The 25,271-nt window shown below is 37.6% G+C and overlaps 2 protein-coding genes across 3 annotated transcripts in view; both read left to right on the top strand.

The window, feature by feature from the left end:
- LOC131946550 (leucine-rich repeats and immunoglobulin-like domains protein 1) overlaps nucleotides 1-1,114 on the top strand; it is a 186,316-nt gene extending 185,202 nt beyond the window's left edge. Inside the window, exon 8 of one of the 2 annotated variants that reach the window (XM_059307400.1) lies at nucleotides 89-1,114. In XM_059307400.1, the coding sequence (XP_059163383.1) occupies nucleotides 89-243 (155 nt within the window). In that variant the 3' untranslated portion in view covers nucleotides 244-1,114. Of the gene's footprint in view, nucleotides 1-76 lie in introns of both variants that reach the window. The other variant, XM_059307399.1, reaches the window with a different exon arrangement.
- An 8,414-nt stretch (nucleotides 1,115-9,528) lies between these two features.
- Nucleotides 9,529-16,245, top strand: LOC131946549 (uncharacterized). Its single transcript, XM_059307398.1, has 8 exons — nucleotides 9,529-9,671; nucleotides 9,766-9,850; nucleotides 11,856-11,939; nucleotides 12,073-12,153; nucleotides 12,258-12,341; nucleotides 15,177-15,257; nucleotides 15,916-15,957; nucleotides 16,168-16,245. Exons 1-8 carry the CDS (start codon nucleotides 9,615-9,617, stop codon nucleotides 16,206-16,208), a joined length of 555 nt encoding a protein of 184 aa, XP_059163381.1. The 5' UTR covers nucleotides 9,529-9,614; the 3' UTR covers nucleotides 16,209-16,245.
- The last annotated feature ends 9,026 nt before the right edge of the window (nucleotides 16,246-25,271 follow it).

Genomic DNA, 25,271 nt, shown 5'->3' with positions numbered 1-25,271 from the left:
TGCTCGTGGTCTTCAAAAAAAAAAAACAGGTAGGCAGTGGTAGATGAATGTGCAAGTTTTCTATTTTATATTTTAGGAACATTTGCAGGGAACAGCGACAAGAAAAGAAAAGACAAAGACGAACTAGGCCAACATGCAGAGCACAGCTACAACACGGCGCATGCGTCAGTTCGACACCGGCATCTTCTCACTTCCGTCTTGTCCGTCTTACTGACAGCCATGTTTTGCTTACATCCAAGTTGAAGGACAGTTTTTTCATCGCCTGTACAAAAATAAACACAAGTGTGAACTTTGAACTCATCGCTGCGATACCACATGGTATCAATAGTGAAGCATTATGGGACATGATGTAAATAATCTCTAAACAATAAATGAACTCTTTGTTTTTATTTGAACTAAGCACATTCCATTAATTTGAATATTTTACAAACGTAGATGTTATTGTAGCTTCTACTTAAATAGTTCACACGATTAATTATTTATTTTTATATTTCTAAATTTTAGGAACTATAAAATATTGTGTTTTGCTTTTGTTTAACTTCTTTAAAAAATTATTTTTTCATGAAAAATAACAGAATTAAATGAATTAGTTAAAGTTAAATAAATATTAAAACTTGTTGTATCAAGAGGTTAGGAATTTTTTAGTCGGATGTCATGATTGTATCAATCATCAATCATGTTTAATTTGTTCATCGTTTCATACGAATCGCATCAAAAATAGGTCACTATTACAACTCTCAGATAATATTATCATAGTCCTGACCTTATATAAATATATTCGTCACGATTGCTTCAATCATCCAATTGTGTCAATCATCCTTACATATCATGGTTGTGATTGTATCAATCATTAAGAATGATTGCGTCAATCATTACACTCAGTGCTGGAGCCCCTATTTGATGCCACAGTGTATGTAAGAATGTGTAAATAAATAAATAGTCGCTAGGATGTTGTTGCATGCAAGTACATTAATAAGTTCATGATTTGATGTCCGTATGTAATTATAATTATTATTGAAATGAAAGTAGGAATGTGTATGATAATGATGTCATTATTGTTATATTTTGTTCATGTGGTCAATGTTCGTGGTAGATGGGTCACCACTGGTCAAGAATACAAGTATAAGTGTCGCCAGTCACCACTGGTCAAGAATACAAGTATAAGTGTCACCAATCACCACTGGTCAAGAATACAAATATAAGTGTCACCACTGGTCAAGAATACAAGTATAAGTATCACTACTGGTCAAGAATACAAGTATATAAGTGTCACCAATCACCACTGGTCAAGAATACAAGTATAAGTGTCACTACTGGTCAAGAATACAAGTATAAGTGTCACTACTGGTCAAGAATACAAGTATAAGTGTCACTACTGGTCAAGAATACGAGTATAAGTGTCACTACTGGTCAAGAATACAAGTAGACGTATCACTATTCGTCTAAACTACCATCACTGGTCAAGACAATATGCCAATGTATCACCCAAGATTGTGTCACCTATAGTAGTTATATAATCCTGTAAGTATATAATGTTTCACCACTTTCAACACACACAAATGTAGAAGTCACCACGAGTTAAAACTACAAATATATGTGTCACAATTTATCGCAACTAATGAAATGGGCCGCTTGAGTGTCAAGGAGAAAAAACGGTATGATAATAATAGTCCACAGCTGACCCTAAAACCAAAGCCATTTTGTTGATCATATTGAAAGGAAACAAATGCTTTACGGTATTGATAAATGCCATACGGCTTGTCTACCGATGAAATGTGAAGCTGCTCCCCTTATTTGATTTAACAAAATATCTCAACATGTATAACTATAGTTTTTTTAAGAAATAGCTGAATTCTGCCAAAAGTCATTAGTCGTCTCAAGTTGTCTGTTTTTATAGGAGAATGTAGCAACCAATGATTATATGACATCAAAACAAGAATACTCTCACTCCAAGTGCTGCAATTGATCACGACCAGACTAGCGCAACGGAAAATGCGCACAAAAAATGTGCGCAAGGGAATTTTTTTAAACTGAGCATTTATAACATAAGCAAAATAGATCACGTGTACATTTTAGCACAATTAAATATTTTTCCACGGATTATTACAAAATTAAAGTGTATTAGTAAAGTTCCTATTTTGCGCATTTTTGAATTCGCGCAGTTTTCTGGAAATCGCAAACAATGGATAAGGTAACAACAGAAATCGACACACCCGATAATTGACCGATTAGTTATGATTTTTAATCAAGCCTTAATAAATAAATGTTTATAGTTCTAGTTTAAAGTATTAGTGCTAATAGAATAACATTACTATTTGAAAACAATGCAACGTATCAGCTTTAGATGGTTTTGTTTAGTGCTATAAAAAAGTTTTATTAAGAATATAAAAATATGTTAATACAATAAAAAGTTCTGAAATGTTTAATTCCATAATTTATTTATTTGTATATCTGAATAAAAGTTATTTCCCTTATGACTCTACTGGCAGTTATGAATCTTTGTTTAGATTGTTTCTAAGTTACCCGGTGTTATTTTTACGTTCTCTTCATTTTTTCTTGTATTGCTATTGTAGTATGAATGGGCATTTTGTTAATTCATTTAATTAAATAATATTTTAATTATTATTTTAATTACGCCCGTAAATGTATGTTAATTTATTACTTGTTATCACAAGAAATACTATTGCATTCTAAAAATGAGCTTTGGGAAATAAAAAAAAAATCCTAGTTTTCTTAATCCAAAAAATCACGTTTGCGAATCCACATGGGTATCCCATGGTACATCATATGTTTTACAAATAAGCAATTTAAAAAACCGAATCATCATTATTACTGTTTCGTATAGTTGTTCAAATTGTTTTCGTCTACTTGATACGTATTTACAGTTTGTTGTTGATAAAGATATGTTTATGCTAATTACATGAACTAAAACACCTGAATTGAATCTACCCACAGTTTCACTTGCATATTTAAGAAATTTATTTTTAATTTAACATCAAAACCAGTTCACGAAGTACATTTATCAGTCAATAATAACAAAATAAATTAATTCGTTGTTTTTTTTTTCATATTTTGATATTACCTCATTTTTTGTCTACTCTTTAAAATCACCAATGTTATTGTAAAATTAATTATTTTACATACTTTTAACGATTTTGTATTAATTACATATTCTGCATATTATTTCAAAAATTTTGTATCATAAACCACTGACATTTATTGTTCTATTTCATTTTCAACATGTTACTTTTATTTTTGAGTAATAAAAATCAATAGGCGCGTAACAGGTGCTTGTAACACATGCACGATAGGCTAAATAGTTTTGTAACATATTCACAACAGTATAGGCTAAATAGTTTTGTAACATATTCACAACAGTATAGGCTAAATAGTTTTGTAACATATTCACAATAGCATAGGCTAAATAGTTTTGTAACAAATTCACAACAGTATAGGCTAAATAGTTTTGTAACATATTCACAACAGCATAGGCTAAATAGTTTTGTAACAAATTCACAACAGTATAGGCTAAATAGTTTTGTAACAGCAATGAGCTAAAGTGGTTTTAAAAATAAAACTTATATACTGTAAAGTTCAGAACACACAAACGCTATAGACTTTGAGCTGTGAAGACAAGCTGCTTTTCTCAGGTGTATCTTTAGGGTACTTACACTATATTTAAATGTATGTTAACCGGATCGTTCTGTATTCTAACCCATGCCTGTTTTAGCTTAGACTTTCATCACAAAAATAGTGTACTATAATAGATTGATAATACCAAGTTTTGGAGAGTATTTAGACGTGAATCTGCTACACTAAGTGCTCGAGTAGGCTACTAGTGTAGCAAGTGCTGCCGCTGCTATGGCAGGTGCTACCACGGCTGTAGCAAGAGCTACCTCTTCTTTAGCAAGTTGCTATCATGGGTGTAGGGAGATGTACCACGGCTAAACCAAGTGGTAGTTCGGCTCTAGCTAATGCTACCATGGCTGTAGCAAGTGCTACTATAGCTAGTTTAACTTTATCCAAATCGCTACACCAGATTTCTAGAATAGCTAGAATGGCTTTAGCGATAGCTGGAATGGCTGTAGCAATAGCTAAAACAGCTGTAACAATAGCTAGCACGACTGTAGCAATAGCTAGAACGTATGCAGCAATAGCTAGCTCGGCTGTAGCAATAGCTAGCTCGGATGTAGCAATTGCTAGCTCAGCTGTAGCGATAGATTGCTCGGTTGTAGCAATAGCTAGCACGGCTGTAACAATAGCTAGCACGGCTGTAGCAATAGCTAGCACGGCTGTAGCCAATAGCTAGCACGCATGTAGCCATAAGCTAACACGGCTGTAAAATATTCTACCCTGCCGCCTACATCTGTAAACAGCAGTAAACAACAACTAGTAATCTGCCCAACCTTGACCTTCTCACCCGACCGAGTTAAACCTAACTAAGATTTAGAATAACTGCCATCGTGTCAACAAACTACTGCTAGCAGATTGTTGTCAGCACGTTTCGCCCCGGGCCTAGATTGTTTTAATGATCGAATCTCGCGTTAAATAAGGAGGATGTGACGTCAGGGAAAAGATGGCCGCGCGCGAGACGCCGGTTAGTCGTTATTTCAACAATAGCTGACTTTTTCAAAATATTATAATTACCTTACTTTTTAATTCTAAAAATAGAATTTTCAAGATTATTCCTCGGGTTCGTTGATATCTCCTTTAAAATCAATCACTTTAAAAAATCAATAAAAGCCACAGAGGCGTAGCGGGGGGGGGGGGGGGACATATGTCCCCGGGCGCCGACCTTAGGGGGCGCCAAAATGGGTTAGAAAAACAAATTGAAAGTTTGAAGGGGGGTGCAAATCGAAAGTATGAGGGGGGGGGGGGCTGCAAATCGACAGCTTAAGTGGGGGTGCGAATCGAAAGTTTGTCCCCGGGCGCCGGGAAGGGTCGCTACGCCTCTGATAAGCCAGTAAATAGGAAACCATCTTTTCCCGTTTGTGCACTTGACATATGGGGCTGATGAGGTAGAATTTATCTGTTTCAATGACCTCGGTATATGTGGGGATAGTATTGTCAGCGCTATGCCCAGCCGCCGTTGTTTCCCTAACGTTGGTCAAGTACCCATCAGAGCTGAGTGTACTCAAGAACGTGATGAAGACTCGAGCCCGGGATCCGAACTCGTAACTTTCGGGTAGCACTCATAAGCTCTACCATTCAACCACGCCGTCCCCAAAATAGTAAATACTCACAGATGATTGGTTATTACCTAGCAGGTATCGTTATTTTATAAGTATAGTTGTCATTTTATATTTGCAAGTAGACTATTGCCACTTATTGTGCAATGGTTATATTGCGATAAAACGATTAATTTTTACAATCCTATTGTTAACATTTAGTGTATGAAACATTTCTATTGTAAAGCATGTTCAGAGATTTTAGACTGCTGGGCTTATTTGGGGTGTCATCATATCACATAGCCCAGTAGTGTCACAAGACGGGGCGGACCCTACTGGGTAACACCCGACCTAGTGACGCCATTGAAAAATTGGGTTGTATTATCGTAATCTCAAATGATCAAGGGAAATAACTCCATTTAGGGAAACCATATATGATGTAGATTGTATGAATGATAAAATTCTTTTATGAACAACAGTTATCCCCCATTACAATGTCATATTTGATTCGTGTACATTTCACCACCTACGTCACCCATTTTAGCCCACATATCATGTCACAATTATTCGACTAAGGGTTAACATGGATTCGAATCCTGATATTCCCATAGTTAAAATGTTATCATCCATTTGTTTTTATTATTTTGTAATGAACAGAATTATTAATTGCGTCCAAATTAATAACCAAGTAGATTGAATCTAAAACAAAAAAAAATGATATCATTAATTTTTGTTTTGTTTTATTAATTAAAAATCAACTGCGGCAATGTGATGTATTACATTTGTTGATTTTTATAATTATTTTTAATTTGATTTGTTTTTCGTTACAACTTGTTTTACATGACATTCAATACTTGACGTCACAGAAATGTTCAAGGTGTAGCCCAACTACAATAAAAACTGTGCTGTGTATTGCCTGAAACGAATGAAATTGTGATTTTATTTTTGTCTAATTAATTCGTGAAAAAGTCACACTTTTAGTTTAATTAGTTGTGCTAGTCAAATAATATACTGGGATGTTTTTTCTTTTTTAAAGCTAAATAAAAGTAGACTTGTAAATGAGGATAGATGTTTATTAATTTGTTGCTGATAGTAAGCTTAAAAAATAAGTTGTATGTCAGTTTGGTGTACCGTTAAGGATTACTGTAAGTGTGCTTAGTGGTACAGTAGGGTTTGTTGTACATATTACAGGGATAATTTTTGTAGCTAAGTTTTGTTACAGAAATATTTTTGTAGCTAGACTATGTTACAGAAACATTTGTGTAGCGAGATTTTGTTACAGAAATTTTTGTAGCGAGATTTTGTTACAGAAATTTTTGTAGCCAGATTTTGTTACAGAAATTTTTGTAGCTAGATTTTGTTACAGATACATTTTTTTTTTGTTACAGAAATATATTTGTAGCTAACTTTTTTTACAGAAATAATTTTTGTAGCTAGATTATGTTACAGAAATATATTTTGTGGCTAGATTTTGCTACTGGAATAATTTTGTTGCTAGATTTTGCTACAGAAATATTTTTGTTGCTAGATTTTGTTACAGAAATATTTTTGTTGCTAGATTTTGTTACAGAAGTGTTTGTACCTAGGCAAGCGTGACAGCTAAACAAGCTGTTGCCTTGTAATAGCACACTGTGGACGTGCGTGAGTTATAAAGGATATCATGTTTGTGAGCAAAATAAAATACCTCAGTATGGTTGCAGGTGATTGTAAATTATTTTAATTTTTACCATGATTAATTAATGATGTTGATATTTTGTTCACGTATTTATTTTACAAGTTAGAGATGTACCGCAGGAATGGATGCATGTGTCATATTAAATATTCGGAAAATTGTAAATAAAATATTTGTGTTTGTTACGAAACGAGTTCTGTGTTTTTACTTTTAAAAAAGTAAGTTGTGTCAGTTGTATTTAGATAACTACTGATATCATTTGACATAGCACAGCTGCTGATAACCACTGATTCAAGAACTGAATCAACAAGTGGCATGACAAGTGGCATGACAAGTGGCATCACAAGTGGCATGACAAGTGGCTTGACAAGTGGCATCACAAGTGGCATGACAAGTGGTATCACAAGTGGCATGACAAGTGGTATCACAAGTGGCATGACAAGTGGCATGACAAGTGGCATGACAAGTGGCATGACAAGTGGCATGACAAGTGTCATACTAGGCACAACATTTAAAAAACATTGAAACCATTGAACATTTATCACAATATAACAACTGATATGACAGTGGATTCAACATTAGACATGAAACTGAGATGACTACCGGAAAAAAAGCCATGAAACTGATACAATACAACATTTATCACAACATAACAATTGACATGACCACTGACATGACAACTGACATAACAACTGGCATGACCACTGACATCAACCACTGACATGACAACTGAAACTCACATAACCACTGACATGACCACTGACATGACCATTGACATGACAACTGACATAACAACTAACATGACAACTGACATCAACCACTGACATGACAACTGAAACTCACATAACCACTGAAATGACCACTGACATGACCATTGACATGACAACTGACATAACAACTGACATGACAACTGACATGACAACTGACATAACAACTGACATGACAACTGACATGACCACTGACATAACAACTGACATGACCACTGACATGACAACTGACATAAAAACTGGCATGACAACTGAAACTGACATGACTACTGAGATGACTGCCCTAAAGACACAAAAGGTAACAAATCATGCATCACAATACAACCACTGATAATGCAGCTATACCAACTATTTGGACAAAAAAGATGCAGCAACAACCAAAAACTTACATACAATCAGCAGGATCAATAATTATAATTAGAAAAATCATAAAATCGATTTACTTCATGTTAGCTAAAAAAATGTGTTACGTCCCTTACATTCATTGGATAAGCTTATTGGACTACATGAAACATAATTAAAGAATGTGATAGTTTGAGCTTGGTTTTCGATAAAGAAATAAGAACGTAAAGAGTTCATTTAGTGAAAATGTGTTAATAAACCTTGGCTAATTCTAATTTTACAAAGCGAAATGGTTAGCTAACAAACCAAACTTTTTTACAATGCTTATTTTAGATGTTTTATTTTATTGCAAGTAAATACTGTCAGGCTAAACTCTAGTATAAGGGAAATAACAAACTAAAATTTATTTGGCATAGAATTTCATGTTGCTCTACCCTGCACTTAACACTGAAGTGCGACACTGGGATTACTTTTTTAAACGGAATTTTTTTTATTATTTTTTTCTTTAGACTGTGCACGATATAGAGTATTACGGGGCTAATCATTCAGATAAGATCCTAAAGAACATAATATAGTTTGATTATGGCGCCGCCAATAAATAACACAAAGAAACATTAAACATGTGTCAGGTTGGTAAAGCTCATGGTTGCTAAAACGAAAAGTCCCGAGTTCGAACCCTGAGTTCAGCAAACCAGCAAGGAAGCAATGAGAGAAAACCTTAAAAAAAGTGCTTGTAGTTTGTTCTTCGTTGGACAAATGCTATGGAAGCAAATGCATAAAGAATAGCACGCAGAAATATGGCGCATAACAAGTTGACACGTAATACTGAACTATGTTGGAGGAAATCTTTTCTAACATAGCTATTGAGAACAACGAAGGAAAAAATTGTAAACCCTCTTACGCCACACAAAACATACGTTTCGTAATATATTCGTAATAATTTATTTTCATATAATATGGTCGTTCATCTTTTTACAGTTTTAATAATAACACACACACAAATAAATCTTTAACAATTTACTTCTTTCATATCTAAAGTTAAATTAGATTGTTATGTATCCATGTTTATAATAAGGATTTAATTTGAATGCAATATTTAAGTTTCAAATCTCACAACTGAATTTCCGTTGAATAAATGAATATACAATCAGATTGAAAATGGGATTATCATTTCTGTCATTTGGGATATACTAACTGTAAAGCTTTAAATAAATCCCAATATTAGAGATGGGTCAAAAACGAGATTCGAGATTTAACCACAAACCGATTGAAAGACATTTAGACATAATTGAAAGCTGGTAGCAGCATGCGCTATTATTTCTTACTTTCACTTTATATTTCTGATGAGGTCATGTGTAACATAGCACATGTTCTACATTGTAAACAATGTAGGATCATCAGGTAAACATTATATTTTGATGCTTGTTTTTAATTATTTACATCCAAAATACAGTCGCATTTTACGTTTCGCTTAATTAACTCACACTCTCGCATCATGCAAAAAGGTGTAGACCAGTCGAGAAAGCCAAGAAAATCACGATTCAACATGTATGTCGTAGTTAGGCGAGGAAAGTAATTACACTAGAAACAAAGACTTTCCCCACCTTGCACCTTTATAAACTGACACTAAAAGCTAAGCTGGTACACACAAACCAAGACTCGACAATGAATGCTGTTTACGTATCTGCTGTTCTTTTGGCCGTCACTATTGGAAGTCATGCGGTATGTACACATTTTATTTTAGTGACATGCCAGTTAGCAATTTTTTAATAAGGGTAGACTTATACATGTAATGAACATTGCTTTCTTCTGACAGTCTCTTACCAATCGAGATGCCGAAAAGCCTGGGATTGAAAGCTGGAAAGAAAAGGTTTCAAGAATTATTCAACTGTCGGAGAAAGGTGAACATATCTTAAAAGCTGTGTCGTATAGCATAATTCAAACTTTCAGAAATAACTACTTCTTAATATACTCATTTAAATGCGTGTTGCCTAGAAAACAGACGTTTCTCTGACCAATGACCTGTATGTAAAAACAGTATACAGCGGTATCTCGACATACGAGTGCACCGACATACGAGATTTTAGAGATACTAGCTGGTAGTTTAGACATATTTTCTTCGAATTTTCAAAATTTGGTGAGATTTCATTAAAATTAATGCTAAATTTACTGGTATTTCGTCACACGAAAATTTGAAAAAATGTCGATAGTATTACAAAAAATAGTACTATTAGAGTTATTAAAAGAAGGATCACTAATTATATGATCAATAATTTTATGATCAATAAATATGATTTTTTTTTAACCTCAAGACCTCCGCAGTGTTGTTTTTTCAAGATGGCCGCCGTTGCTTATTGTTGAGAAGAGTGCCTGATGCATGCAACTTAGATACACACAAATAAATAAAAAGGTGTATTGATTTAGAAGATGGGTTTTATTTCTGTTTTTTTTTTCCATAACCTTCCTTTTAAAGTTGAGCGGTAAAGCGGTTCCGATTTTAATCCCTTAATCTGACATTTCCAGAGTTTCTTCCAGGCATCTCTTCGGGGGGGGGGGGGGGGGGGGGGGCTGAGAAAATATATACTTTTAACAGTGCCCCCCCCCCCCCCCCCCCCCCCCACAGATCTACGATTTTTATATAATACTTATATAAGAAATTTCATCAAACTAGCTGTAACGGTACTCAAGTTATCGTGTTTACACACACACACACACACACACACACACAGAGAGATACACACACACAGACATTTGCAAATCTCGATTTTTTTCACGATTACAAGACTTTCTCTATAATTCGTATGTACGAGAAAGTAAAAATGTATAGTTTATGTAATGACGCGGTCACTCTAGGTCAGTTTTTGGTCACTTTAAACTCGATTATTGTGATTGGCTCTAAATAATTTTCCGTTAAAATAGTAGTAAATTGCAAGCATTGAAGAACCATTTCCCTGCTACTTAGTTGCAATATCCCGATCAAATAGGTGTGAGGAACAAACGATCAATTCCCACTTTGCTTAGATATAGATTTTTTAAAATTAAAAATACTTAACAAAAACAATAGGCGTGGCACTTTGGGGGCTAGAACAAATTAATGACTTTTCAAATAATTTAAATTGAAAAAAATGCTTTGAAACAGGGGCGTAGCGAGGGAGGGGGTACGGCCCGCACCGGGTGACACCATTTAGGGGGTGATACCAAGGCAAAAAATAGCAAAATATATCCAGAAAAATGATAATTTCACTTAATTAAATGATTAGTTAGGGTAAATTAAATAGTTTTTTAAGAGCAAAGTGGACAAATCCCGACACGGGTGGAGGGGGGGGGGGTGACAACATGACGTAAACCTGCTAAAGATAAAGAAAACATGCAACACCCAGCTGAATTTATAACCGAATCTAGATACAAATCGTTAGTATTATCTGAGCACAGTTTAAAGCAATCACCGTGGGGGGGGGGGGGGGGACGAGAGGGTGGGGGAAAATTACATTACTCAACGTTGCAACATAATATGCCTGAAGAAAACGGGTTGGTTGAGAATCGTAATAACCTATGTTAATCCGTGTATTGGGGGAGGGGAGGTGAGGGAAATCAAATATAAACAGAAGAAAATAAATATTTGAATACATAAACACATGCGTATACATACTTACAAGTGTATATGGAATATATATATATATATATATATATATATATATATATATATATATATATATATATATATATATATATATATATATATATATATATATATATATATATATATCCCTTACGGGCGGGGGGTGTCGCACCGGGTGACACCCGACCTCGCTACGCCACTGCTTTGAGATACAAACAATATAACAAACAAATTAAACTCGTAACTAGAGGTGCCACTTTACATAAACTACTCTGTTGCTCTTGTAGGTATAGATGCCAATAATCTGAAAGCTCTATCTCTGGACCTGGCCGAGTCAGTTGAAGCTGAACTTGCTAACAAAGGAAGTAAAGGTAACATTGTAAAATGAATTCGCTTGTTTACAATGTACTAAACCAGATATTTTGCTTATATTTTGCGTTTCAAAGTTATAATACTAAAGCTTATTTAAATTATTTAAATTATGTTATGTATAACTTTCAATAGTCTCTATTGATGAAGCCAAAGCAATAATTATGGAACTGATCGAACTAACGGGAGATATTTCACTTGAAGAACTATTGGCTGGTATAGTATAACATTTTTACAACTGAACTCCTATTTTTATATTTATTTATTTTTCTAATTTTTAATGTAGAAATGTATTGATGTGTATATAATCTGAAATATAGCTCCAGTAACCATTGATGCAAGTAAAATTTCAATGGCATTCAAACTATTGCGCAAACTACTGGAAAAAGAAACTGCTCTTGAAGGTAAAATTATCTTTACTATAACAAAAGATGTAGTTAAAAAACAAGTATAAAGCTTGCGTTACATCACTATCAAAACTATCAAAGCTATTAAATTTATGAGCCATACTAACCCTGTAGTACACATTAAATGGGTTAACCCCCTTATGTGACGCCGGATAGAATCTAAAAGTATTGATTTACGCTTATCATTATTGATTGAATGAATAAAGAAGTTGCACAAAAATGTAATAGTGGCAAACAAATATCAGAGAATTGTGTATATCTTTAATATTTGTTTTAAATTTCAACTCCAAATTTTTTTTAAATAGTTTTAGTTTCTACGCTCAATGGTTTCTACGCTCAAATTTAACAACTTCTGATAGTTAAAATGAAGTCAAAATTTAATTGAAATAGGGTGCAATTGTAAATGTCTGGTCGAAATATGTCCTTAAGTGATTAAAGGTCTTTCTTTAACAATGTTTCATTTAAACTTGCGAGGATAAACCATATGGCGTTTATAATCGATATCGCTCAACACTATTCGTTGGTTTTTTTTACTGTCTACAGATTAGTCTATTAAAGAAATATTGGCCATTCTATTAACACTAGTATCATGGTACCTACATTACTCACATACTTTAATCTTATTTTTAATGAGCTAATGATTGAAAACGTTATATAGAAATGTTGTGATAAGATAGTCCACAGCCCAACTCATAGGCTTGCATTCGTGCGGCGTCAATTCGGCCAATGACGAAACGGCCCCGTCAAAACGACCCCGACAAAACGACCCCGTCAAAACGACCCCGTCAAATCGGCCCCGTCAAAAGGGCCAGCGACATATGGACCCCGTCATATAGGCTCCCGACAAATAGGCTCCCGTCATTTAGGCTACCGACAAATAGGCTCCCGTTATATAGGCTCCCGACAAAAGGGCTCCAGTCAATAAGGCTCCTGACAAATAGGCTCCCGTCATTTTGGCTGCCGACTTATAGTTTCCCGTCATTTAGTTTTTTCCACAAAACGGCCCCCGTCATTACGACTCCCGACAAATAGGCTCCCGCCATTTAGTTTCTCCACAAAACGGCCCCCGTCATTACGATTCCCGACAAATAGGCTAGCGTCATTTTGGCTCCCGACAAAAAGGCTCCTGTCAATTTGGCTCCAGACAAAAGGACCACTGACACAGTGGCGTAGCTACCGTAAAGCTAGCGTAAGCAAGGCATGGGGGCCCAAGGCACATAGGGGCCCTTTTCCCTCATAAAAAATTAAAACTTTTACAATGGAATTTTAATATTTGTTACATATAAATAATTTAAAAAAAGAAAAAGGTTAAAAGTTCCAAAAAGCCCCCCCCCCCCCCCCCCCCCCCACCGTTTCGGCAGTGGGATTCAGTGTTTGTGGGTCAAACAGAGCCCAATCGTTATAATAACACTACAGGCTATATCACTTTGTCGTGCAAGACATTGAGAGAATCAGCCTATAAATAAACTTTTTAGCAGTAGTAGGCAAGCATAATAATATAGTATAAATACAAAATCAGGACATATAAAATACAAAATGTTGCCTTCAGAATATTTATATATTAAAAAATATCCATCGTAAGTAGAAGTTGATCTCTTCGTTTAACTCCTCTGTAGCCTAACGCTTGAAACTTGAAAGTTTGTCCCCGGGAAGGGTCGCAACGCCTCTGGGGGGGGGGGGGGGGGTGACACCATTAAGTGCCGCACCGGGTGACACCCGACCTCGCACTGTGCTTGTAGGTTATCAAAACAAAATGCTGTTATCATGTTAACATCATGTATATCGTACATTTACACTTCTGTGCTCGCTTTTAAGCAACATATCTTTTCTGTTGTAAATTAAACATTATTAAAACTTTAGAATTGGTGGAATTTAGCTGTTAAGGGCTCGATTTGTTTGTGAATTAATGTTGGTTCATGAAAAAATAATTTCATTCGGGCATTAAAAAGAGGTTATGGTGGTATTGGAGGTAGGACACAATGGTTACTTTTATGCCAATATCATTCATTTTTCTGGAGCCAATATGTCGGGAGTCATTTTGTCAAAAGCCAATATGTCGGGAGCCCAATTGCCGGGAGCCAATATGTCGGGAGCCCATTTGTCGTTGTCGGTAGCCAAAATGTCGTGAGCCCATTTGCCGGGAGCCCATTTGTCTTGAGCCCTCATGTCGGGAGCCAATATGTCGGGAGCCGCTTTGTCGGGAGCCAATATGTCCTGAGCCTATTTGTCAGGGGTTAATATGTCGGGAGTCCATTTGTCGGGAGCCTAAATATCGGGAGCCCATTTGTCGGGAGCCTATATGTCGCAAGTCAATATGACGGGAGCCCATTTGACGGGAGCCAATAAGTCGGGGCCCTTTTGACGGGGCTATTTTGACGGGGTCGGTTTGTCGGGAGTCGATTTGACGGGGTCGTATTAACGGGGCCGTTTTGACGGGGCCGATTTGTCCCGGGCCGTTTTGACAGGGCACCGCTTGCATTACCTGGGATCTTCTTTTAATGCTATGGAGAGAAATAGGCCTACTCTACAAAGAGATTTTTATGGAACCAGTGGAACATCTGCTGTCGTCTGCGTATCATCTAAAATAGTTTTAAAATAGAGGCCGAATTTAATTAAACTTAAAAAAGAAAATTTGCATGGAAGAAAAATTAATATATTCATTTTATAAATCGGTTAAGAAATTTTTAAATAAATAAATGACAGAAAATAATGTTACTTTTTGCACGCAATTTTGAAATTCTGTGCCTCTACAAATGTTATACGGTAAAGTATGTGTCATCAATGTTACGACGTGTGGTCCACTATGTATACCATTGTTGTGTATTGCTACAGCCGAAGACAAATCGACCACTGGAGTGCTCTCAGCAATATCGTTGATATCCAGAGCCATCGCTTCAGGTGTGGATGAGTTGGGTAAGACCATATCAAATACATTAGTGGTGTTAATTAATAGTTGTTGTAGTGTTGTCTGCGTTATACATTTTTTAAACAAAAGGATATATAAACACATGTATTTAATAAAAGGGTATTTTATCGATTGAACTCAATCTATATAGTATCAAAATTTGGAAATCTTGCTCAAAACCCTAAACTTGATCTTGAGATAATTATAAAACTGAATGCGTGCATATTTTAAGCTTTACTTTATTTAATGATTAATAAATTAAGCTACGTAAGCCATTATTATCATTGCATTCACTAAAGTAGCCGTTTGTTTTTTAAAACATAGTACGTCAACACAGCACACGTATTTTCATTTAACAAATTTTCAACTATTTTAAATACATTTTTGAAATTTGAGGCGCAGAAAAAAAAAAACTATAAGCTCCCTATAACATCTTCTTGTTTTAAAACTTGACACTGTCAATAATAAAATAAAAGACTACTTCAGTAGATTGGCCAATCAAGTATTATACATTTTTTTAAAAGTTTGTAACAGTATATATATATATATATATATATATATATATATATATATATATATATATATATATATATATACATATTTATATATAATGGTTTCAACAACTATTTTTATTGTCCAACTAAATTTGTGTTACTTCTTGTAAAGTGCTGCACCTTGGACGCAACCACGGCATTGAGCGAAGGATAGGTAATGAACGTAGTAATATTAATTATTTCATATATGCTATTGTAATTATAATTAAATTTCATAATTTTGTACTTGGCCTGTATAATATATGTGTGTATATATATATATATATATATATATATATATATATATATATATATATATATATATATATATATATATATATATATATATATATATATATATATATATATATATCTTGTTTTTCAGCTGCCTCAGATGGTCCCGTCATTATTATTATTGTAACATAAAGATTTACTGGAATAAATTATAAAGAGTACATAAAAATCTTCGATATTGTTCTCTACATTTTGTTTAAATTATGAACTCGTGTTCTTTTAAATATTAAGCTCACTATGTCGGGTTTACCCACATAGCACATAGAGTAACCACCAATAATAATTTTTTTCTATTAATATGTGGATGGCCATATAGAGATCCCAACCAAATTTTATAGGCTGATTCACTGCATTGCTTAACAAAACTGCGGCAGCGCTTGTGGTCTTATTAAAACGGGGTGGTCCATTATCGACGCCACCCCCCCCCCCCCCCCACACACACACACACTCAGCAACTGTGGTGTTATTAATACGAGCGGGCCCTATACGCCTGTTGTGTTATTAATACGGGTGGGCCATATTCGACACCACCCCGCCCCCCCCCCCCCCGCCCCCCCCCCCCCCAACACACACATACACACTGAATGCCACTGCATGTACACTAAGAAAAGACTTGCACATGGGGCCTTTTTTGAAATTTTTGATCCTTTCTACAGTAAAAATAAACTTGATTTCCATTTTTTTAAATAATTATTTATATAAAATAAATATTAAAATGTATTAACTTTTCTAAAGAAGGAAAAGGGCCCCTAAGTGCCTTGGGCCCCTATGCCTTGCTTACTCTAGCTTTACGGTAGCCACGCCACTGAATCACCATGGTTCAGTTAAGTCGTTAAAGTTTCTTTAAACTGAAATCAATTAGCATTGACATCTTGGTTTATATTTATATTAACAGCCAGTCATTTTTTTCCTTACTAAAACCAGCACAGATTCCGATAGGAATATTGCGCAAGTGCTTGCTATACACCGGTTGACATAGGCCTACCTCTGGAAAAAATCTAATGTTTGTAGAGAAAATAAAGCTATGTGTATTAGGGCTATTTTTCGTTATAGTTATAGTTAAATGCATCTCCATGAGCTGGTGAGTGACACCATAATTTGCCAAACCGAGTACACCCGGCCTAATACGCCACTGGGCACGAATATATTATCATTTTCTCATGATCTCATAACCAGGGCGCCGCCCTGCGATGTTGCAACCGTAGCACCGTTAAAACGACCCGAGACAAAACGACTCGTCAAAACGGCCTTATCAAAGTGACCCCGACAAATCGACCCCCGACAAAACGACCCTGTCAAAATACCCCAGTCAATTTAAAACAAAGTACTTTTATACTTATACTTAAAATAATATAAAACTAAGGCCTACCGAACAAGAGCTGCTACGTTGCAGTGGCGTCGCTAGGTCGGGTTAATATATATATATATATATATATATATATATATATATATATATATATATGTAACTAGGGTAAGTTACTAAAGACTATGGTTAACAACGTATTACAGTCTGATGCAATAGTGCAGATGGTAGACTGATAACGAACACAAAGCCAAGGCGTATTTTGGAAGCGATACGATAGAGCTGCGCAGTTCAACAGGCTGATGTAACGCGTGGAAACTATTACATGTACGTGGGAGATATATAAGACGACGTATTGGAGTTGAGAAACCGGGGCAGTATCAAGTTGGTTACTGAACGGGGTAGACGTGTGTGTTATGTGAGGATAGGAATTATGGACACGTGCATTCTGTTATGTGAAGACTAGTGAGGACAGTGGGGGTCAGTTGGTTCATTGTATTCTTATGGAACATTGTTGCATTGTTATGTGGAGCATTTCTTTTGATTCATGTAATAAAGAGATCAATGTAAACCTGCATTTCCGAGTATCTATATTGTGGTCGATGTTGTGTGCTGGTCAAGGGTAGCACGAGTAAATACACTCGGTGACACTTGGCTCTGTCAGCAGTGAAATCGGTAACATTTGGCACTACAAGCAAATAGACTCGGTAACATTTGGCGTTGTCGAGCAGAAGAATTCAACTAGACCTGCCGTTTTAGGCACCCATTATCAACCTAGTTAACAACTGTGTTTCGTGTGTGTGAATTCGGATATTCAGGAACAGGGAAAGCTATTCTTACATACACGGTAGGAAAGGTCTTTTTTTTTTACTCAAAGAATTAAAATTAGAATGTCTACTCTGGACGAGAAGCAGACCCATATTGTGGTCCTGCCCAGAGAGTCCCACATCAACAAATTTTACGGGGACGGTGATCCAGCCTTAACCAACAGGTTTAGTGAAGAGGTCAAAGCTGCCTGGGCCTCGAGATACATGGCACCAGAGGAAAGATTAAGATTGTTGATGGGCAGTATAGGAGAGACGGTTAGGGCAGAGGTCAAATGCCACGATAAAACCATCCAAACAGATCCAGATAAGGTGCTAGATCTAATTATGGAGACCTTTGGGGAGAGACGGTCGGGATCGCAACTGCTATCGGGGTTCGTAGGCTTAAAGCAGAGAATGGCGGAGAGTGTGATGGAGTATTCACACCGAATGAACAGGGCCTTTGATGCGGTAAAGGGCAAAATACCCGACATTGATGTGCGCCTACTGAGGGACCATTTCATCGAGGGGCTAGCAACCCCTATCTTAAGGAGAGAGTTGAAAGAAGAGGTCTACAAAGACCCACAGTTGACCTTCCTTCAGGTCAGGAACTCAGCGATCCGCAGGTCCGAGGATGAGGACCAATCGAACTGTTCGGTAGACAAAGTCTCTGTGCCGGAACAGAAACAATCCCCACCCACAGGGACCGGCACGATGGAAACCATGATGGCTCAACTGTTGGCCCACCTGGATAAGGTTGACCAACGATTGGAGAGGTTAGAAAGCAGGTCAACAGCAGAGAATCAGGGCAAAAACGGGACAAAACATAGACAGGTTGGACAGCCGCGACCTGCTGGTCCATCACTCCAGTGGACAGCTTACGGTCGACCAATCTGCCTGTCCTGCTCACAACCCGGACATATGGCACGGTACTGTCCGGTGAAACGATCGCACTCTGTAAGGCAGGTCAAGGCTACAGAGCGGCGAGGTTATGGCGTAAGAAACAAAATGTGACAAACAATGAAAGAGTCTCAAACAAGACTCGAAGAGAAATTATCAGATATTGAAAAAATGAACTGTGAAATGAACTTGAATGTTAAAAAGTTTCAAGTGAACAATTTGTTGGCTAAGAAAAATGATGATAAGGAAGAAATTGGTAGACTTAATAATGAGATCTCAAGGTTAACCATGAAACTGGATAGGGAAAGTTTATGCAAATTAAAAGCACAGGAGAAATGTTCATCTGTAGAGTGTCTGTTATCTGAAGAAGAAAATAGAAAATTTGTACCTGGTTTTGCAAAAATTGCCGCAGCGTTGCATGACTTAGTAAACAAAATGACAAAGAAACACAGTAAAAAGAAAAAGAAAGGCAAAACACAACTGATAGGTGAATTATGGACTGAGGAATGCCTGAACTCGTTTAAGCTACTGAAAAATGCTTTGACAGAGGCGCCGATATTAGGATACGCAGACTTTGACAAACCATTTCGGCTAGAAATTGACGCCAGCTCTAAAGGTCTGGGAGCTGTGCTATCACAACAACGGGAGCAAGGTTTCAGGGTTATTGCGTATGCCAGTCGAGCTCTGAAGGAATCAGAGAAGAACATGACAAATTACAGCGCCATGAAACTAGAACTTTTGACATTAAAATGGGCTGTGACTGAAAAATTCAGGGACTATCTATTAGGTGCTACATGTGTGGTATACACTGACAATAACCCCCTGAGTCACCTACAGACAGCAAAGTTGGGATCCATCGAACAGCGATGGGCAGCAGAATTGGCACTCTTTGACCTGGAGATAAAATATCGCCCGGGGCGGTCCAATGGCAATGCGGACGCTTTATCAAGGAATCCTTACGAGAGACCGGGCGATGAGGAAGAAACGCTGACAGGAATAGGTGAGGTCAGAGCGTCAACAGATATCCCTCACGGGGTGCAAGTGAAGCAAAACGGGCAGACCGGGGTGGAGCACACATCCACAGAGCCCCGACATATGGACATCAGTGATTTTAATTGCCTTAATAATAAAGAGATAAGAGATGCCCAGAGAACGGATAGTGGCTTACAGCCGCTGTTGAAATACGTCCAGGAACAAAAATTCCCAAGAAGAAGGGAAAGAGAACAGTTTGGTCGAGAAACAAAGAAACTACTGAGTCAGTGGGACCGTCTCAGTATAAAGGATGGTGTTCTCATGCGGAGAATTCATGACCAAATAGACGGGACAATACACCAGGTGGTGGTGCCTGGACAATTACGAGAAGAAGTGCTAAAGTTGGCACATGACAGGGCGGGACACCAGGGTCAGAACAGGACACACAAAATATTACGACGGCGGTGCTACTGGCCCAATATGGAGATGGAGGTCAAACGCCATTGTGAGGCTTGTGTGAGGTGTCAGCATGCGAAAATGCCAGTTGTCAAAATGAGACAGCCATCAGGACACTTACTGGCGACAAAACCACTAGAGATTGTGGCTATGGACTTTACGTCGTTGGAGGAATCATCGAATGGGACGGAACATGTGTTGGTGATGACTGACGTATTCACCAAATGGACTGTCGCGGTGCCCACACGAGATCAGACGGCTAAAACAGTGGCAAAGGTCTTGATAGAACACTGGTTCACCAAATATGGCATACCAATACAATTACACTCTGACCAAGGAAGGGCCTTCGAGTCAGAAGTAATTAACCAACTGTGCAGCCACTACGGGATCAACAAATCTAGAACAACCACATATAATCCTAAAGGAAACGGACAGTGCGAACGGTTCAACCGCAGCATGCATGATTTGCTGCGTACTCTAGAACCTGAGCAGAAAAAACGTTGGCCTGATTTTCTCCCAGAGTTGGTATATCTATACAACTGCACCCCCCATGCCACAACCGGCTTTTCGCCACACATGTTACTGTTCGGACGGGAGGCTCGACTCCCTCTTGACTTGTTCCTAGGAAAAAAGGAAAGTATGACTAGCTCATACACCGCACTGGAATATGTGAATGAACATATGAGACGAATAAGAGAAATGTACAGGGTAGTACAAGGAAGACTAGAACATGAAGCACGGCGAAGAAAACCGCGGGTACAGACAAAAGACCCGCCACTCCAACTAAACGACAAAGTATTACTGCATAGCCACCCATTAGGCAGAAACAAAATCCACGACCTCTGGGGACAGGAGATATGGCAAGTCGTGGAGATGCCTAAAGTAGCAGGTGGCCCCTTTAAAATAAGACCCACCAATCACACCAAACCGGATCGGTGGGCGAATATTGCTCAATTAAAGAAATATTGGCATAGTCAAGAAGAGCATTTACACACAAAGAAACCTAAGACAATTAGGGAACCGGAAACTACAACGGAAATTCTCATACCCATCCCGGAACCATGTCACCATAAACAGCACAACAGCGATACACAAGTGGAGGATAACGGCAACAATGAGGATCCCGGTCCTCCCAGAAGCAGAGAGACAGTAGAACAGCAGATAAGTGGTCCGCGGAGAAGTTTGAGAAACAGAAAGAATACGAAATTTTTCGTCAGCAACCATCAATTCTTTCATGGTCGCGCTGGGATGAGAACAGACTGTTCAAAAGCTATCAAAGTGAACTGGTGAAGACACCAAACGAAAAAAGGTGGATGTGAATTCTAGAACTGCTTTGTGTCTGAGGAATATGATGTAGACACATTTGATATGTGAAATAGGGATAACTGTCAATCTTTTACGAATGTGACGACATTGACAGTGAGTGGAACAATACATTTTTTTTTACGGTGTTGCGTTTGACATTGAAGGAGTGCACCTGCCAAGCGTTGTTTGTGGTTGAAAACACACAAAAAAAAAGGCGGGGGTGGATGTAACTAGGGTAAGTTACTAAAGACTATGGTTAACAACGTATTACAGTCTGATGCAATAGTGCAGATGGTAGACTGATAACGAACACAAAGCCAAGGCGTATTTTGGAAGCGATACGATAGAGCTGCGCAGTTCAACAGGCTGATGTAACGCGTGGAAACTATTACATGTACGTGGGAGATATATAAGACGACGTATTGGAGTTGAGAAACCGGGGCAGTATCAAGTTGGTTACTGAACGGGGTAGACGTGTGTGTTATGTGAGGATAGGAATTATGGACACGTGCATTCTGTTATGTGAAGACTAGTGAGGACAGTGGGGGTCAGTTGGTTCATTGTATTCTTATGGAACATTGTTGCATTGTTATGTGGAGCATTTCTTTTGATTCATGTAATAAAGAGATCAATGTAAACCTGCATTTCCGAGTATCTATATTGTGGTCGATGTTGTGTGCTGGTCAAGGGTAGCACGAGTAAATACACTCGGTGACACTTGGCTCTGTCAGCAGTGAAATCGGTAACATTTGGCACTACAAGCAAATAGACTCGGTAACATATATATGACGGTCAAAGCCCCAAGTCGGCAAATGCGCGCATTGGCCAATATGGCCTCTCATTAACCGGCCAAATTCCGAAACTTTACTTCATTTCGGCCTTTGGTTGGCCAATCCGCGGACTGGCCATGGTGGACCGGCCACAGTCTAAAATGGCTCTTGATTTCGGCCTTTGGCTGGCCAGTCCGCGGCCTGACCATGGTGGACCGGCCAGTCCGAATTAGAAGAGCATCTGGCTAGGGACGACCGGTCAAAGTCCGAATTAGAAGATCATGAGCAGATTTTGGTTTTTTTATACCGTAAGGATCATAAAAATTAAGTCTTAGTTGATTATTATTTAGAATTACATTGTTATTTTTTCGCTTGCAGCGATTTGTTGTGCACTAGGTTGTGCAATTGCAGCAAATGTAGCCTTGGCCGCCGGTCAGTGATTGTGAAGATGCGATGGTTCGTAGTGATTTTTCTAAGGCCAACTGGCGACAATGAGAGCAGTTTTTCGTAAAGAATTGAAAACTCATGTCTAGCATATAGTTGTTTAAATGCACCATGTTCCGTTCCTAGCTTGTAGAAAGCGCCCTCGACGCTCATGACAAATGCACTGACGCTTCGAGGATCACCGCGACCTTTGTCAACATCTGGAATACGGATACGACAAGTATCTCCCACTTCAGCTTGTTTAAATTTTGTTAGCATCTTGGCTAACACTCTCATCCCAATAAGCTAATTCATTTGTCTGCATCCTTGTAATCATGTTTTGAACATCTTAGTTGGCACATTCTACTGAACATTGGCTTTGGCTATCCCTTGGTTTTCTGTGAAATAGTTTAAGTTCATGCCACAAGTTCTTTAGTTCAGAAATAATTTGATTCACAAATTCTTTTCCATTAGGATTTGGATTATCTATTTTGGCAGCCTTCTGGTATTTCTGTCTTTGATCAGACGGTCCTTTTAGTCCATGTCGCATTGCATATAGAATGCTATACAAACAAGAGCCAAACAATAAGTTACTCAAAATGAAACCGCACCCAGAATAATGAAAACGCGATCACAACTTAGTCTAGATAGGACATTGGCCAGGACATCCAGGCCAGTGCGCGCATTGGCCGGCCAATGTACAAAATACACCCATAGTGCTAAGTTCTTTGGGCTTTGGCCAAGAGAACCGGCCAATGCGCACATTGGCCGGCCAATGCGGGCTTTGGACGCTATTCGGGCTTTGACCGTAATATATATATATATATATATATATATATATATATATATATATATATATATATATATATATATATATATATATATATATATATATATATATATATATATATATATATATATATATATATATATATATATATATATATATATATATATATATATATATATATATATATTATAGGCTATTAACGATGTTTATCTTTAGTCTGTTAATAATACAGTTCGGTGTAGCATTGTTTTCTCTATAGTTATCGCGTTTACGTCATGGTGTCACCCCTACCCAATTGTAATAATAGTTGATTCCTACTTAAAAGATAAACTTTAATTAATTATTAACGGAACTGGCAAAAAAGCATTTTTCTTATGTACATGTTGCCTTATTTTGCATTTGTGTCACTCTCCTAAATGGCGTCACCCGGTGCTGTCCGCACCCCCGCCCTCGCTACGCCTCTGCGACGTTGTATTATTTAAAGATATTGGCTAAGCTAATTCTTAATGGTGTAATATTCAATCAGGACATTTCGCCGGGAGACTTAGTCTCTACGGAAACCGTATTGACAACAGTGTTTCTTCCAGACTTTTTTCTCGGGGGGGGGGGCACTTGAACTTTTAGGGGGGGGCGGTAGACTTTCTTCGTGGGGGGGGGGGGGCGGACACTGTTAAAAGTATATATTTTTTATACAAATTATATAAATTTCATTTCGTTCGGGGGGGGGGGGGGGCGGTAAAAAAATTTCGGGGGAGCCTAAATGACGGGAACCTATTTGTCGGGATCCTTATTGAAGGGAGCCTATTTGTTGGGAACCTTATTAACGGGGGCCCTTTCATCGGGAGCTTATATAACGGGAGCCTATTTGTCGGGTCTAAATGACGGGAGCATATTTGCCGTGAACCTATATGACGGGGTCCATTTGTCGCTGGCCCTTTTGACGGGGTCGATTTGACAGGTTTCTTATGTTGGGGTTGTTTTTTTTTGGGGGGGGGGGTCGTACTGGCGGGACCGTTTTGTCATTGACCGTTTTGGCGCCGCAAGGTTGCAAACGATGGCTCCGACGAGCACTTCTCAAGCCACTGAGGCGGTCGCCGAGGAAAGTTTTACCTAACCTTGCAGAGGGTTATCAACATACCACTCAAGGTTTTCACACAGTAGTGTTGACAAACCCGCGCCCCAACAAGATCCAATAAATATGTCGTCATTTTTTTTTTTACATTAAAGAAACTCGAATTATAATTCTTGCACCCACCCCAACGAAAAAAATGCCTGAAAGGAACCCTAATTACTTGACAACGGTCGGTCGATGCTATTATTTGGTACATGATCACGCATATTAAATCAAAATAACACTTTTTTTCCATATTAAAATGAGTAATAATACAGTTTCATTTATACTTAGATCGCAGCATTTTTAAAATGCATACTTTCTTAACCTCTACTTTGTCATACAAAATAGCACATAGATCT

This window comes from Physella acuta, unplaced genomic scaffold, assembly GCF_028476545.2.
Source record: "Physella acuta isolate Inbredline_101_S28 unplaced genomic scaffold, ASM2847654v3 ptg000562l, whole genome shotgun sequence".
Classification (NCBI taxonomy): Eukaryota; Metazoa; Mollusca; class Gastropoda; family Physidae; genus Physella; species Physella acuta.
This window is presented reverse-complemented; position numbering and strand designations above follow the sequence as displayed.